Below are 18,377 nucleotides of genomic sequence, written 5' to 3' on the forward strand. Positions count from 1 at the left end.
CATACTAACCCCTGAACACCTCCTGGATATCTCCATCCTCATGTTTGACACTGCCTTGGTGGCAGTTTTTGCAGTTTGTGGACCTGACTGGTTTGCTTTGGCCCGAGAGACAAAACTCACTCCCTCTGCCACTGCTTGGATCCATCAGTGGTATGAGAACAGGCACTGCTGCCGAGCCATTCGCTTCCTCCTGCCAGAGCAGCTGCGTTGCAAAGACGTGTCATTGCCCCTTCTTCTCCCACCCCTCCCCTTGGGTATCACCACCTCCCCTTCTCCCTGCCAGGCAGGACACTGGTTGATAGTTCCTGAGGTTTTTTGGAGAAACTCCTTCAGTAGGCACATGACGGTTCTTCCACTGGAGCTATCGGGCTCAGCGGCTTCAAGGTGCTGAGGGAACGGAAGGCAAAAGTGGAGGGATCATACAGAAAGTGGGGCGGCGGGCGGCCTCCGGTGATGCTCTGCAGGGGAATAAAAAGAGGCATGAAGTCAGTGCTCATGTCAGCTGCCAACAGTGAAGTTCCTGCCTCGAGTGCTTTGTCATCCCCCTCTATGATACAATTACACTTCCGTCAATGGGTGGTCATGCTTGCTCTTGCAGCAAATAGCACTAACATAAGCAGTGTGAGCACTTTGCTCACATCCTTGATCTTACCCTTCAAGATAAAAAGCAGGCACACCTTCCTTCCTCCAGGACTGAGGTCCCTAGGATCCACCTGACTAGGGCTCATGGCACCTGTAGCCACTAAATGAAAAAGGATATCCACGATGCATTTAGAGTACCAGAGTCAGAAAAGCACCACTACCAAAAGGTATCACATCAAAAAGCTAAATTCACTTGGCCTTGAAGTAAGATCTGGTACACTTTTAGAACATGGAGACAAACCAAGCTATCTCTGGAAACACATTCTTCAAGCCCATTTTTCAGCAGCTCTCCAATAAGGATTTACGAACTACTCTTTTCCTAAAGTCCCAGGCATGCTGAAACTCTCCCGGGTTTTGGCTCCAGACTCTACAATTTGATGAGGAATGGCTGAGAATTGCTTGGAGGAGAAGATCCAACCTCCAAGGCCTAACAGACTGGTTTCTACCATGGCCACTAAAGACATTCTCTCCCCCTTTGCTCCCAGTGTTCAGAGCAGGTCCAGAGTAAGGAGACCAGAAATAGCCATATACGCCCTGCACTGTGTTACAGGACAGAAATGCTGTTCTCCATTAGGCTGTGCTAGAATATGTAGATCCCAGAGGAATTATGGTGCCAAAGAAGTAATTCCACTCTGTTAGACGTGAAGAGCTTTTCTTTAACTTTCCAGGAACTTCGGTTTATTTCTTTCCTTATGCAAGCAGAAGCACTAGTGGGACAGCTATTTCACTGATATTTTCTGGCCAGGAGAGGAGGTCTCACTTCTCTAGGGTCCAGGAGAGTGTTTAATTATGATTCTGTAGAGTTCATTCCCAAGGAATATGTGGAAAGTTCAGCAGCTCAGAAACTCATGCAAATGTCCTCTACTCTCACTGCACTTCCATCACTCTTGGGAATGGCTTTACCACTATTTTCACAGAGGTCAGGAAAAAACCCAACGACAAGCACGTTAGGAAAAATCCCAAAAACCTACAGGTTGGGCAGAGAAGTGACTGAGAGCAGCCCTACAGGAAAGGATTTCGGTGTAGTGGTTGATGAAAAACTCAAGGTGAGCCAGCACTGTGCACTCATCTCAGAAAGCCAGTGGAATCCCGGGTGCATCAAAAGCAGAACAGCCAGCAGGTCAAAGGAAGGGATTGTCCCCCTCTATTCTGCTCTTGGTGAGACCCCACCCGGACTACTGGATTCAGCTGTGGAATCCCCAAAAGAAGAAGGACATGAAATTGTTGGAGCAAGTCCAGAGGAAGACATGAAGTTGTTAAGAGGACTGGAGCACCTCCCCAATGAAGACAGGCTGAGAAAGTTGGAGCTGTTCAGCCTGGAGGGAAAAAGGTAGCATGAAGACCTCACAGGAAGCTTCCAGTGTCTGGAAAGGGTCTACAAGGAAGCCAGAGACTCTTCCTAAAGAACTGTAGCGAGAGGATAAGGAATTATAGGTACATATTAGAAGAGGTGAAATTTAGTCTAGATATTATGAAGAAACTCTTTCCTGTGAGGGTGGTGACACACTGGAACAGGTTGCCCAGCGAGGTTTTGAATACCCCAACCCTGGCAGTGTTCAAGGTGAGGCTGGATAAGGCCTTGAGGAGCCTGGTCTGATGGGAGGTGTCCCTACCCATGGCAAGTAGGATTAGAACTGGATTATTTTTAAGGTCACTTCCGACTCTTAACATTCTATGGGATTCAGACTGGGCTCTGGTGTTATGTGACTCCCTGCTCCTTTTCCAGGCCTTTCCTAACTAGAACTATGGTCTCCTTTGCTTAGCCTGCACTGTGGGACTGTTCCTCAAAGAATTAGGGCTTTTAGGAACAATTACCAACTCTGTCTCACAGAAGACAGAGGTTCATTTTAGCACTTCAGATTCAGGTCTGTCACACATCTAACAGCATGGCAAGGTGATGTTTTGACGCCTCCACCTCTCCTCTGCCTGGGTTTTAACTTGTCATCACAAGACAGCAAAACACAAATATCCCCAAAAAGCTGCTCCGATGGTTTGTCTCACCCAAACACACACAGCAAATCAGAGTGAGCTAAGAAGTGTCCAAGCCAGGCCCTGAGTGCTGCAATAACTGCAGCAGGATCTGGAAGGCTCACAGCTCAGCCCCACTGGGCAGCAGCCCTTATGTCAGGAAAGCCCTCTAAAAGCCAGTGTGGGCAGCATGTTCCTGCCTAGTTGGTATCTCTTCTGCAGTTAGGATGGGCACTCGAGAATGGAAAATGCCAACATGGTGCTTGGCATCAGCTGTGCCTGGAGTTTCAGCCAGCAAAACATGCCCTGCTACATCCCCCTGACACCTTGGCCAGCAGCATAAGAAACAAGAGAGGCAGATTTAAGGGCCTTTACTCAATAGCCACCTGCTGTGGGGTTATATATGGTGTATGCTCTGGCAGGCCTCAGAGCTGGAAGGTAACATAGCAACCCCTATTCAAAGCTAAGGGGCAGAATAAATCAGCACATTTGTCCTTCTCCAGAGCAGAGAAGGTCCCCTGCCAGTGCCAAGAGGGAATGGGAACAAAGAACCTGGCAGTCCCCTCCATTTTGAAATGCCAGACAGGATTAGGGAAGGCAGCTGAATCCGTTCATTTTTGGCAGACGGCAGATGAAGAGGCTGGGGAAAGATGGCTCCAAAGGACAGACAAAGTCATCTACAAAACTCACCAGGCTTTGGGTGGAAAATTGTGCTATGGTTTCTCTCTGGATCTTCTTCTGGGGCCAATGTGTGGGGCAGAGAGCCTTCCCAGGGCACTGCCAGGACGATGGGCACAGAACAGGTGAGGCTGAGAGTCAAGACGTGAGAAGACACACAAGGATGCTGAGACTGATGGGTAGTCATGCAGCTGGAAGTGAGGCTCAAAATGCACCCAATCCTGCCTCTTCATCCTGGCACCTCTCAAGCAGCCACAAGATGACCACTGGTTTTCAATAACCACAGACAAGGGCAGAGTGAGAATGGGCCTGTGGCCAGCTGCAGGCAGTAACAGGAGAGGCAGTAACCTGACAGCCCTCATCCATAGCAACGCCCTGACCAATCCGCACTCCTTTATAACCCTGAGCTATACAGGATCCTTGTGCACCTGCTCCCTGACTGACAGGGCAGCACCTCTGCTACCTACATTGCTGTAGGTAAGAAACCTCCAAATCCCTCAACTCTTTTCTTGAAGAGAAGCATTTTTTGACTGGAGCTCATATCCAGATCTAGGGATGACCAGGCCTGATCTGGCTTAGTCCAAGACACCATTTGGGATCACAGCATGTGGTGGTCTGGTCCTGATGAGTAGCACAAGGCAAAGCTCTGTAGATGTATTTCCAGAACAAAAACGGATAGAGCCAGCTGCCAGAGAAGGGAACATGTTCCTGCCACCCTGTGACTTGGGGACAGCTGCCTCCCCGTAGTCTGGGCAAGCGTCCTAGCCAGCCTGCCCTTCTCCGTGGGCACACCATGCCTGGGACTTTGCTTTGACTAGGGAAGGCTGTTCAGAGTTGTTGCTGCCGCAGCAGGTCCCCAGGGAGCTTGCCATAAACCTGCCTGACAGCCCCTGGTGAGCAACCCCAGGCCAGCTCCTGCAGAGGCTCCTGCAGAGGCTCCTCAGAGCGCAAACAATACGCACTTGACATTAAAGGCTCATGTGTTCACTCTAATGGCATTCAGACAGCTGGGTACCACTCACAGAATGGAGCCTAATATGGGCCCTGTGCTCATGGAAATCATTAACCAGAGCCCTCAATTTGCTAAGCAATGTATTTACACAGCTGGAGAATGGCCCAAGACGGACTGACACGGCTGCCACAGGAGAGCACACAGGCTCAGACATATACTCTGTCAAACACACGTGCTCACTTGCACACACTCACCTGCCTCAGGTTCTCCCCAGTACACAGGCCCTTCCTGGGTCACTTGTGCACATCCCTCTGTGCACACACAGATTCCTGACTCGGAAATCACAAGGAGGGCTGTTCCACTCATACAAACCTTGCCAGCTTGTAAAGTAATTCAAGCCATGCAGAGCCGGACTTCACAGCATCCAGGGGATGGTCTAAGGCACCACAGCTCATCACTGGCTTGTACAGCTCCTCAGAAAACAAGGTAGTTCCAGGACCTGAACATACCCACACTGCCCCACTGCACACCTGATTTGGGTTAGATGAGGTCCTAAGGGAAGTAAACTCATCTTACACATGTTTCAAGCAACTATGCACAAACCACCTTGCTCAAGGATGCCTCTTCACCCACGTACATGAGCCTACACGTACACTCCTGCCAACATGTACTGGTCTCACCAACAGTATTATCACCTTTAAATACAGGGGGGCAAATAAACAACTAGGTTTGAAACATATCTGAAGTGTATTAACGAAGAAGCACACCTAAATATAGTGAGTGGAGGGAGGTGCCTCACAGAAGGCCAGTAAGATTAAACATCACAGAAGAAATGCTGACTTCAATCATATTAGCAGCTCTCAGAAAACAGACAAATGCACAGCTGTTCCATAAACCCATGTGTAACCTAACTGTACATTTCAGCAAGGAAAGAGTATACAGGAAGAAGACAAACATGTAAAGCTGAATCTGTAAATATGAAGCCATATTCCTCCTAGAAACAGGTCACTTACTTCTATGAAGTCTGGGGAAATCTCTCAAATGCAGACAGTAACATGATTTTGGTCTCATGATTCCACAGAATCGTGGTTCTCCTCTCTGGACAAAGCCAAAGTGAGCACAGGGCCAAGTGAGCTCTCAGCTATGGGTATGACAATCCCCATAGGAGTGGGGAAATGCGGCTACCTGATACAACAATGTCTTTGAAGGGAGTGGTGTGCTGGGGAAGATGGAACTTTAAGAGGACTCTTTGGTTCTCTTTCTTAAGAGCTCTAGTGTCCAGGTGGGATTCAAAGCCAGATCAGCTTGTGCAGTCTGCCAACCCATCCCTACTCAAGGCCAACCCAGCACAGAAGTCCCTTCTTTCCTACTCTTGGACCCCAGTGGCTGGGAAGTGCTGCTGAGCTCCATTTAAAGGATGCTGCCTTCGAGTGGCGGGTGAATGATCCCTTTGCAGTCTGTAGACTCACTTGTTAAAAGTCCTTTGGGATGAAAGGCACCATGCAATTGCAAGTTGTAAAGGCGCATCCGATTTCCACCACCACCCTGCGTGGAAAGGAATAAATCCCCAGAGCAGCTTTGGCAAGGACAGATGCTTGCCTGGGATGCTGCCTGTCTATGAGACAGCTGTCTTGCCCAGGAATGGGCAGAGCCAGAGGTAGCACCAATATTCAGACAGGGCACAGAAAGAGTAAAGGCTGTCAGACTCCACAGAGGAACATTTACAAGTACACTGATTTAACTGCACTTTGTCCTCCTTCCTCTCACCCCCGCTAAGTGTTAGAAAATAAACTTCTGCATTCTTCAACTTTGAAGTGTGAAGCCATCAGCTGTGAGCAAGGGAAAGGGACCCACATGCCTGCTCTTAGTCACATCTGTAATTCTAAACATGGTTCTGTCCAGGCCACTTCCCAACATCTCTACCTCAGTTTCTTCAATGCATAATACATACATGTCCTGGTTTCTGCTGGGATAAAATTAATACTCTGCCCAGTAGCTGGTGTATCCTGTGGCTTAGATTTAGCATGAGAATAATGGTGACAGCACTAACTAAAAGTATCAGTCTGTCAAGCAGTGTTTATACCAAGTTAAGAACTTCTCAGCTTTTCGTGCCGTGACAGCAAGAAGGTTTGGAAGGGCGTGAGAAGCTGGGAAGGAAACAGCCAGAACATCTGACCCAAACTGGACAAAGGACTTTTGCATACCATATGATGGCATTAAGCTAGTGTTTTGCCTCCCAAGTAGCCATGATGCAGTCCTGCTTTCCTGGAGATGGCTGAACACCTGCCTGCCCATGGGAAGCATTGAATGAATTCCTTGTTTTGCTTTGCTTGTGTGCACAGTTTTTGTTTTCCCTATTAAATTGTCTTTCTCTCACCCCACAAGGCATCTCACATTTACCCTCCCAATTCTCTCCCCCAACCCACTGGGGTAGCAAGTTAGCAACTTCACCATGGGGTTAAGCCACAACAGTACACTACAGCCAGGATGAATTAATTAACTTTTAGGTGTTTCAACCTTCTGATGAGAGGTGATTTCTTTTCAATTACAGTCTTGCTTCAGGCAGTTTTCAAGAAATAGTCGCTGGCAAGCAGGACCAGCTCCTCCAGTGGAGCAACAATTCACATTTAACTGCTTATTCATTAACTCCGATAGGGCCTCTAACAATTTATTCCAGTCACAAACCTGCAGCAGCTCAAGGAGGAAATTTTCACAGGCAAGCTCCTTTGCTCCTGAAAGTCTGTCCTACACTCCCAGGTTCATACAGAATTCTATTTCAAGGAATAGTTAAAAAATAGACCATGCCAGAACTTCATTTTATGACTACCCTTTTCTTTTCTCTTCCAAGGAAAAAAATAGTCATCTCCAAATGTTGTTCTGACAAGGAACTCAAAACTTTGCAGCGGGCACTGTTTTTTTATGATTTTCATCACCCTCCCCTAAAAAACTTGTCTGCCATCACCGACATAAGGCTGCCTAACACCTCTTTCTTTCCATACCACCACATTGCAAAGAGCAGTTCAACAGTTTACAAACACATCACTGTTCCTCTTAGAAAGATTTTTTAAAAATTTAAAAAAAAATCAAACATTTGCAAATGTGTGTGCAGAGTTGTCAGGTGGCAACTACCAGACTTAGAGAGGTGCCACCGGACAGACAACACTGAACCTTTTTGGAAGGTACTTCAAAGGGCCTAGCAGATGCTTGTTGGTCACTTGCCCAAAAGCAGAAATAGCCAGTTTCAGCTGTGGGTCCTTGCTGGCACCAGCATGATAAGCCTTTCTTCTCCTCCCTCACACATCTTTAGATACATCTTTGACAAAGCTGACTGCAAGCTTTGATTTTGCCTGCCTGACAACCCGAAGGAAAGAGGCTGCACAAATAAAAGGGACAGATGGGTCATTCAGAGGGGCAGTCTGTTGGTGCTCCCTGGCCAAGCTGTGGAACCCACCACTCCAGGGTCCCAGTAAAGATCGTGCTCTGAAGACAAAACAAATTTCTTAGGAACAAGTGAATGAACCAGTATTTCCCTACTAGTGAGCCACATCTTGCACCCACTTTTTTTCCTTCTGATAAGAGGTTGCTTGTGCTTCCTGCATCCCTGCAGCAGTTCCTGCAAACACTATAGGGTCTGCATGTGCCTGAGCAGGAGAAGAGGCAAGCACATGAGTAGCTCCAAACAAACACAGACATGGGCAAGGCACAGTCTGGCCCTAAATCTCCAAGTGCATCTGAGTAGAGTCCTTATTTTGCTCAGCACACAAGTGACACCACCTCACCCTCTCTTTCCTCTCCACCCGCCCCATTCCAGCCCTTGCTGTGCAGCAGGAACACCATCCTCTCAGAGGGATCACAGCAGCTGCCTCAGAGTCCTCCTCCCTCGGGGCCAGGAAGCCCAGGTACCGTGCTTCCCCCACAGAGCCGGCACGCGGTGCGCGCTTGGGCGTGTGCAGCTTCCAGTTTGCATGAGGCCAGGGCAAACAGATCCCCTCTGGCCAGGCAGGCTGGCACAGAGCAGCACTCTGCTTTCAACTTGAAGGGTACCCAAATTAAACCTGCAAAGTGAGGATTAATTAGCCTGGCATCAGCAGGCTGCGAACACATGCTGACATGGTGCGCTTGCCTCTGGACAAACCACCCCAGCTGTGGAAGCCGAGCGCAGGAAGTGGGTGTATTATGGGAGAGGTGTGTGGGAAAAGAGGATCACAGCTCGAGGGACTGGGAGAGGCAACGGGTGCCAGGTTCCCACAGCCACGTGAACAAAAAGGGAGCAGGAACAACTGCAGTGAGCCCGGATACAGTGAGCAGACGTGCCTAATCAGCCATCTTGCACTTGAAGCTCTGACAGAGAACAGTGGCTCTCTCTGTGACCCTGTGCCATCCCCTACATCTTGCTCTCTTTGCTCCATCACCCAGACATGACCCAGAAGTCATTAAATCTGATCCTCTCTCTGTGAAACATGCCTTGCCACTTTCCATTCCCTTGAACCACAGTGCCACTAGTCATAGCCACCATTTTCACACAAGGCTATCCCAGAAGCAATTGCGCTGCACCTTGTTTCTACCACTCCCCATCTCCCCATATTCTTAAACCAGACCCACAACCCACATCAGACCACAAAGCAGGAACAGTGCTGAAAATAGGAAGTCAGCTTCTTCACTCACCAGCCACTTGCTCTTTCATGGCGCTGTGTGGATTACAGAGCTCTTGGTTATTCCACAAAGTCTATTCTGTGGGCATTCACATGATTCAACAGATGCAAGGGCATACATGGCAGGAATTTATGAAAAGCAGGAAGCAATTAAAGTTCCTATCCTTACAGAAACAGAAGAGAGACATGACAGTGCCACTTCTAGCTGCTATGGGCAGGCTCAAGGCTGGTTAGCCTTTTCCATGAAATCCAGTAAAAGCCAGATATTTGGAGCAGTTTTTAACAGAGGCATTCCCCCCTTGGCTACACAGAACCCTTCCTCACACTGAGGAAACTGGACCAAGTCTTTTGTCAGGAATTATACAGAACAAGGGCTGGCATTCTCCAGGACCAACTATCGTCTTCAGCAGGCAGTTCAGTGGCTGGGTTGGGAGGAGTGTAGGATACCCAAAGGGATATTCATGCTCCCACTTAGCAGAGACCTTCTCCATTTTGCTCAGGAGAGGCATGGCCATCAACTGGAGCCAAGACATCACAGGGGAAACTGAAACATCAAAATCTCCAGGAGGGGCTTCTGACCATAAAGTAATCCAAGGCTGTGACTGGCCAAGGAGGCAAGTCTCTCTTGTTCATTCTAAGATCAGGGTCAGGTTTAGACACTCATTCACATACTAGAAACAACCACAAAGGTTTGACAAACTGTTTGTAAGCTGCAGTTTGGGATTTTTGCTGCCTGAGATGCCCTAGGTGCTTACGGCCATGATATAGTATGAATAAGGACATAGCTCTAGGAACATGACCTAAAGTTCTCATCACCCTATCTCTCTTCAGGCGAGTTACACTTTCTGCTGGTTTCTCAGTGTAGCTCGCTCTGAAATTGCGACCATGGTATTTACCTATTTATATGCATCCAATGCTAAATGCTTGCACAGCTCCTTGGGACCCTGTGATGGAAGGAGCAAAACCTGTGGGTTTTTTTTTTATATACATATATATATGTACATATGTATGCATACATACACTGAACCTTCTGATTTTTTAGAAATCTTTACTTAGTGCTGCACACCCAGAACCAGAGGTTTGCACCAATGCTGCTGTCACCTGGTATGCCTTGCACATGTGAATAGCTCAGGCATCTGCCCAGAAGGCTCTGGCCAGCATATCTCCTGTTCAGCTCCAAGTTGAAAAGGTCCCTTGTTTAAGAAGAAGAAAAGCCAGCATGTTTCTGCAGTGGCCTTTTAGGATGCAGAGTAAGAGATAAGAGACAGGGAAGTCATTGAGGGATCTGGCCCCTGTCCAAGCAGAGGGCGTTCTCAACATTGATAAGATCAAGGCAAGAGCACAAGAGGTTTATGTTCCGATTTAAAATTCTTATTTTTACATAGCAGAAAATATCTCTGATCAGCCAGGTTATCAGATTGGCCTTGAAATCCTTCCTTCCTTTCTGCCAGCCCCAACAAGATCCTTGAGACACAACTGGTAAGCCCCTGGGTGTCTTCTACCACCTACTGCTGTTAAGACAAGCTCAGCTCTACTAATCCCAATCAGACACTGCACGTAGAAGTTTGTCAAGGAAGAACAAAAACAGGAATAAATGACAGACTTTTAACCCTCACCCCAAGATAGCCTGGAGAATTGAAGACTGGTGATATTATAGATACACTGGAAGACAGGTCTCGGCATTCAGAGCTGGCCAAACCTGGTCGAGGGCAGAGTTGCAGCCCACGAGCACATGGCCACGCAGTCATCCACCTTCCAGCGCCGAGGAATTGTCTCCATTGCAAAACACCTCACCAGGCAAACGCACTCTGGACGCCACAACAGCCACAACATGTGTGTGCCCCTCCCCACTTCCAGTGCTCCCAGTTACAGACATGGCACTGGCTGACACTTTGGGGCACCAGGGACCAGGGGCCAACACCTGCCCCTGACCTTGCAGCGGCATGTGCTTTGTACAAATCCATAGTTCATGTACATGCTGTCACCTCCAATTTATCTCTGCTCACTTGCCCACAGGGGATGATTCTTCTGTTCCATTATCCTTTACTGGGTGGGAACAGAAGCAAGGTTTTTTTTCCTTTTTAATATTATTTGCTCTTCCAGTGTTATTCCTGAAAACATTTCAAACTGAGCTGCTGCACATTAGAAAAAGTTGCCAATCTCTCTTCCATAACTGTTACGTTCTTAGAGTAGTCACATCACTATCCCATCATCCCACTCAAGAGCCACTGAGTGAGTGGAAAGGCTGTAGCTGATCCCCACCTGAGCTGGCCCTTGGGAAACTTAAACACAGGAAGCAAGAGCAAGGTGACACCTTAGTGTTAAAACAGCAGCAAAACCTGCTTAACAGCAGCAGGACCTGCTTAAGAAAGACTACCATGGACCACAAACATTTCCAAAGGCTGTAGCTGTGTTTCCATGCCAGAGGGCAGAGACACTGCCCCTCCATCTCACCTTCCAGGGGAGACTCTTCCAGCAGAAGACAGATGAAGGAATAGCTGTAATGATGCATGAGAAAACGCCTTGCACCCTGATATACCAGCGAAGCCCCAAGATGTCAAGGCAACCAAAGTATCAGCCAGGAGGAGGGTTTTTTTAAAAGCAGGCATCATCTCACAACCACACGAGACACTGATCTCAGCAAGAACAGGATGAAAATGCTTCACTGCTGATATTAGAAGGTCACTGTCATCATTGTCCTCACACAAGATGGAATAAGCACGATCCTTTCTCCTACAAGTTATTCAGCAGCAGGAAAACTGGAGACAGCAAGGATCCTTGCTGCAAATCCCTGACATAAGCCACTAGATATCCTGCCTGCTCATCAGATCAGTTCACTCACTGCATCTTCCAGAAGCATCATCCAGCACTGCATCTTCACATCATCCAGCTGTACACTGTCTGGATATCTGTGACCATCTCAGTTCAGAAAGAGACCCTACCTGACCTGAAACAGGAACACCTGTGCCTCAGTGCTACAGTGACACAAGCAAAGTGGTTCACATGGTGATGTTTCCTGTTCAGACACACAGACAGCTGCCTGGTTCCTCCTGTAACAGCTCATCAACCTATCACTATGAGATCTGTCTTCATTTCTTCTACCCTCACCACAATGGACAGGTTCCACCAATGGACCTGTGCCACCAGACCCTCAGCAACAGAGAGCCAAAGCCTCTCACCTCGCCTTCTGCTATCACTCTTGGCAAAATGTCCATTCAGGAGGGCCTCAGAATAGCCCTTCCAATAGAACTTAGGTACCTAGCGTGCTCTGACTCCACTACTGAATGCTGGACAAGACCCAGAAATCACAGAAGGGTTGAGGTTGCTCTAGAGATGGCTGAGTTCAAACCCCCTCCTCTGAGCAGGGTCAGCAGAAGCCTGTTTGCCCAGGACTGCATCCTGGCACATCGTGGCTCTTTCCATGGACAGAGATTCCACAATTTCCCTGGGCAACCTGAATACCTTACATTTCTACTTGGGCCCATTACCTCTTCTTCTGCTGCTGGGCAACACTGAGAAGGAATACCATGCCAAGCATGTCCTGCTGGCTGGACTGAGGTTTCCCTTTATCTGATGAGAGCATGGCATTGTTTTTCAGAAATATTGACCTCTCTCAGCTGTTTCCAGAGCTGAGGCACTTCTGCAAAGAGTTCTGACAGGGACCTGCTGCTTCCTTTCTCAGCTGGGTACACAAAAGTGGGCATTCACAATCCCTTGAAAAATGGAGGCAAAAATGCACCTTTACTTAACAGCTCTGCCACCACAACAGACAAGCAAGAGGCTGTCAAGTATCACATGCTATTATCATGGAAGCCACAAGTGCCTCAGGTGGAGAGAGGTACTGTCCCCAACCTGGCAGGGCTAGCCAAAGAACAGTGGATTTTGTGCCATCTGTCAGAAAAGTGTGCTCCCAGTTTCTGCTGTTTATTTTACTGCAAGGTGACGTGGGCTCAAGGAGCAAAGGGATAATTCTCCTTTCAGATTCTCCAGGGGCAAAATAGTAAGCCACAATAATGAGTTTAAGATGCCAGGAAACAACCTCACCGAGGCATCACTGAAACCCAAGGGACTAGAGAACCATCACCAAGCACCACTGAAAATAGCTGGTGTCCAGGCACAGACACCCAGAAAAATCCCAGTGAAAGAGCACAGGGCAGGCATAAAGGAAGGTGATAAACAAGATGTGCTAAAACATTGCAGCAGGATTAGACAGCTGGTGGATCTGAAGGACAGGCACAGCCTGGGGAGAGCTCATGGGGCACAGAAGGATGCAACTATATTGAAAACAATCCAGGCAGAAGCACATGAGAGCACATAAAAGATCAAGATTAGTTGTGCAATCAGAAGTACTGGGTCACCGTGGGGCTTCTGGAAGACAGGACTGAAGAGCCCTGACAAAAGGTGTTTAAGAAGTCAGAAAAATGCCACCCTCAGCTGTGCAAAAGGCTCCATCCAGCTCTACCTGCTCCTCCTCCTCTCAGATACCAAATTATTTCCAGAGCACTGATGGGCAAGGACATCCAACAGCATGCTTATCAACTGCAGCACTTCTGGGTACACAAAGGCAGCGTTCCTATTGCCTGCTGGGCAAGGTAAAAACCTTGAAAGGATCCTGGTCTGTCATTCATTCCTTTTGCAAGGCTATAAAAAACACTGCAGTGAAAATAGCAGCTTCATCATGAAGGATATTTGTTTTCTTCCCCCTAATCTGTTTTTGCCTGTGTATCACAAACATGGAGGATCATGTGGATGAAGGTACACCTGCTTTGGTGACAACATGCAAGGTCACAAACAAACAGAATCTTGGAATGTTTTGGGTTAGAAGGGACCTTCAAGATCATCTAGTTCCAATACCCCTGCCATGACAAGAACACCTTCTACGAGACCAAATTGCTCAGAACCCCATCCAACCTAGCCACAATTCTTCTTCCAGGAATGGGGCAGCCACAACTGCTCTGTTCCAGTGCATCCATCATCTTCACTGTAAAGAATTTCTTCACAAAATCTAATCTAAATCTACTGTCCTTCAGCTTAAAGCCATTCCCCCTTGTTCTATCACTACACACCCCTGTGAAAAGTCCCTCTCCAGCTCCCTTGTACCCTTCCAGTACCCTTTAAGTACTGGAAGGTGATACAACATCTCCTAGGAGCCTTTATCTTCTCCGGGCAGATCAGACCCTGCTTTCTCAGCCTGTCTTTGTAGGGAAGGTACTGCAATCCTCTTAACAACATCACATCTCTCCTCTGGACTTGCTCCAACATTGCATGTCTTTCTTTGTTCAGGGACTCCAGAGCTGGATGCAGCATGCCAGGTGGGGTCTCACCAGAACAGAGTACAGGGGGAGAATCACCTCCCTCAACCTACCTGTCACATTTCTCTTTGATTCAGCCCAGGATACATATCCCACATGACCATACAGCACTGACCAAAAGAAATACAAGGTACCACAAAGGAAGCAGGGGTTGGCTGATGAATCCAGGAATGTGTTGCTAAAGACAAAACTCCCAGAGGAGCAGGTAACAAAATCTACAAGGACAAGACTTGAGCATATCTGGTAGGGATGCAGGCTGTCAAGCATGGAGAGACTCAGAACACTGCAGCTTCATCCCAGCTACAAAGTCATCCAAGCAATGTAGCTCTTAGCTGTCATCACCCAGTCCTATATCCCATCTGGTTCTGCAAACACCAGAGCATCATGCAGGTACAGTCCCTCTTCCCCAGCTACCTACCAGACCTCTCACCCCTACCAAACACCACTTGGTGAAGAAGGATCCAAATGACACCCTACTAGACAGCTATGCTATATGAGCTCACAGCATGGGATGTAGACTTTGACACCAAGGAAGCTCCGAAACCAAAGTCTCCAAAATGGAAAAGACAATGTATGATTAGCCTTGTCAACACCTAACCTAAATTGCAACTACATTCTATACTCCACACTACCAACTTTTGTTATGCAGCTGATCAAGCCACAAGAAATCTCTAGAAACCATCATCTGGACACAGATGTTCAGTGAGAACCACCATATTAGGTATATGTGAAAAGATGAAGGAACTGCACCAGAAAAGGGCAACTTACATGAATTTTAATTACTCTAGTCTTGGCTCCACAATTCTTCTTGAGCAGCATCTTCTGAAAGAGAAGTAGAATCCAGGGATTAGTAGAAATAGCATGAATGAACAGAAAGAGGGATATTGTAAGGAGTCCCTTTCAATCAACACTTCATTAAAACAAGATGGATGGATCAATGGTTAAGTGGGATATGAAAGATTAAGAATTACCAAAGGTGGCCAGTAAGTAAATCAACCTAATCTGAGACTGTCTTACACAGCCTGCACAGTCTCCTCTGGCCCAGGTTTTGAAAAAACATACAAGAAATTTCACAAGGAAACTGATAGAACTGCCTGAAAGGAAATTTCTTCTTAATTTCCACCAATTAGTGGTTAAACTTTGCCCCGAAGCAGGTGAATTTATCTTCCTTCACAAAGGAAAAAATGGTCTATTTCATGTAAATGTGGATGTTCCCATTATTAAACAGATATTTTCATTATGCTTATTTAGAATGAAGAAAAAAAAAATTAAACCCAAGGCAAAAGCACCTGCCTGGAGTTCTAAATCTCTTTACCATATATTGCAAGAGTCATTAAAGTTGTCATAACACGAACCACACAACTTAGCAAACAGGATATACATGAACCAGCAATTATTCTGGGAAATTACAGAAATAAACAGGTGAGTGGAAGTTCTCAGTTTTGAGGCAGTGTTTTGAAAGCTGGCAAGTGAATAAAATCATTTTTTCCCTTTAAAAAATTGTCACAAAACAACTCCCAAGTGGAAAAACAAGGCTTCAAGAGAACAGTTCTTTCATTTAAAAAGAATACTTTAACTGCATTTTTCATACTGGAAAACCTGGTGAGGGAGGCATGTCAGGAAGAATCTTCTCCATCAGCTTTTGAAAGAAATAAAAGATTTTCCTCATTTCTGTTTTTAACACTTCTCCAGTTGGAAAGCTGTGTGAAGTATGGGAAAGCACTCCCCACAATCACATGCTTTTACAAGTGTTTTTCAGATGAAGCTCTTAAAGGCTGTAGAAAGACATCCCACCATTTTACCAACATGAGTGGTAAATAGTGAGACCTTTCTATTTTCTCTCTTTTTGTTTGTTATCCTTCTGCTTTCTCAAGCACAAAGCAAGATAAAAAAGCAACACAGTACAGGGAGGCTTGGAAACTCAAAAAGCTTAAAAAATCCAAAACATACAAACAATCTCCAAAAAAATTCAGAAGAAAAAAGCACCACTCCAAAACTGAAGTCAGTGCTCAGGTGAAAGTATTTATTATTTTTCCAGTAGAAAGTACTGCTGGGAGGTGGGAAGTAGTCCCATTCCTCCACCACCCTCTGTCACTCTACATCCCATAAGCACGTTTTTGCAGTCCCAATCCACATTACTGCCCAAAACTTGGAGAGGGAGTTCGAGATCCACCCAGCATTTCTAAGCACACATCAGCCTCTTTGATCTAAAATCCAGAACTTGGCATACACACGCCCCACTTTGAAACTTTCACAAGAGGAGTTTGGGGCTCAAGGACAGTGTATTTTACTATCCAAGCACACATGGGGGAAGAAGGGAGGTGCTGCAAGGATTACTCAAAGGACTCAACAGTAGCCACGCCTGATTGCTCTGATCCCAGGTCTGACCTGGCAGCACAGCTCCAAGGTTTCTAACCCAAAAGGACCCAAGAGTTTTTTGCACAAACCAGGCAGAAAACAAAGGGAACTGCTGAACTGCACTAGCCCAGCCCACAGCTGTCCAACTAAACAAGTAATCCTGGGAATTCATATAAAATATTGCAGGACTCAGCTCCCAGCCAGGCTGCAAGGCACTATGGTGAGGCTGGTATTTATTGTGAGGTCACTGCCTTTCTTAAGGCCCCCTTCCTTAAGAGAAGGAAGGATACATTGGTCTCCTGACAAAACCCAGGGTGCAAGGAAGGGCAAAGTGAGGAGCTGTGAGGTCTTGCAAAGTTTTGGTCTCTCCTTTAGTTTTTCTTCCAGGTGCTGTGAAATGTTGGCTGGTAGGATGAGGAAGGGTACGCTAGATAGCTCAAGCCATAAGCCCACAGGTGGGATAAAATGTGCAAGACAAAGTCAGATTGAACAATGAAAATTAGAATAAGAACTCATGATTTTGAGCTCCATCTTTTAGGGGAAGAATGCTGTTAGAGCAGAACAGACCCTGCTGCATCCCATATGACTACAAGCTTCTTGACTTCAAGTGAGACCCTCAGCTTCCCAAGGCTACTGTAAAGCTGAGCTTTATAGTGATACTTGGCTGAACCCCCAAGACGAAGTGAGGCTGTGACACAAAATTCTACATTGCCTCAGTAGCACCACTGAATCCTCTGTTGAAAGGGGAAAAACAGAGCTCTCCTAGCCAAGGAGCAAGTAAAACACCTTCCAGTACAGTCCAGTGGGATTAAATGCCTAGCATGGTCACACCCACAGGGCCCCCAATGACTTCATCAGGGTGCAACAAAAGACATTACTTCCCAACTAAAATCAGCAGAGGCAGCAAGATATTTACCCATCCTGGCCTTATATTAAAACATACAGGGAGGACCAACAGAGATAGAAATTACAAGATGACACCAAAGAGTGAATGAAAAGTTTGAGCTAGCCTGTAGGTAGATGGGACAACCAGCCAGACTCTTCCAAGAGAAATTCAAGTGCTCAGCTGTATCCCAAGTCCTACTCTTCTGGCAGAAAACAGAAGTATTCTTTTAGTGATGCTGTTGTGATAAGCTTTAATTATACAAGAGTCTTACCACTAGTTATGCTACTGCTACGATTTGCAAAGGTCTCATTGTGCAGCAAGAAAAGACACCCTACATAATTCTTGTTCCTCTTGTGTTTCCTCTTTGTTCCTGGCACTCTTCTTGATGAACTAAGTAGAAAAATAAAAACATGACATCCCCTCATCCACAGGCTGTTAAACTGGAGCCTAAACCTCAGCATATGAAGCTCCCTGGAGTTCTCTTATTTCCATTTAGACTGAAACCAGAGCAAGACCACTTCTGCTGCACTCTCACAGCTTCCAGATGCCACATCATAGTAAAATCTGAAACAGAGAGAGAGCAAGCCAGCCACATGATCCTGCAGATGAGAATGAATACAGGGAAGGCAACTTATCAAATGTTATTCTATTTAATCAAATTGCTTCCACCTCACTTGCAGCCACACACTTTCTGCACCCAGCACAGTAGAGCCATCCTTTAGAAAAAGTAAGTCGAGCCATCTTTGAATGGTTTTCCATCCCTCAGTCTTCCCTTTTCTTGCCAAACCTGAGTGCAGGCTTTCGGACAGGGAAGCTAAAATGCAGTGCTGCCTAGCAACAGCCAGGGACTTTCCATGGCAGCCTCTCCTCATCCTCCCTCTGGAGACCTCCACGTCACAGGCCAACCACGAGATGCAGCAACTCATTAA

General features: G+C 46.7%; 1 protein-coding gene across 2 annotated transcripts in view; it reads right to left on the reverse strand.

The window, feature by feature from the left end:
• Positions 1–329: 329 nt before the first annotated feature.
• LOC311151760 (uncharacterized protein) overlaps positions 330–18,377 on the reverse strand; it is a gene marked incomplete at both ends in the record, with an annotated part of 58,406 nt that continues 40,358 nt past the window's right edge. The window contains 2 exons of one of the 2 annotated variants that reach the window (XM_084202401.1): positions 330–458; positions 14,973–15,026. In XM_084202401.1, the coding sequence (XP_084058527.1) occupies positions 330–458; positions 14,973–15,026 (183 nt within the window). The remainder of the gene's footprint in view (positions 459–14,972; positions 15,027–18,377) is intronic. The other variant, XM_084202402.1, reaches the window with a different exon arrangement.

The sequence above is a fragment of the Fringilla coelebs genome (assembly GCF_963513975.1).
Source record: "Fringilla coelebs genome assembly, chromosome: 3".
Lineage (NCBI taxonomy): Eukaryota > Metazoa > Chordata > Aves > Passeriformes > Fringillidae > Fringilla > Fringilla coelebs.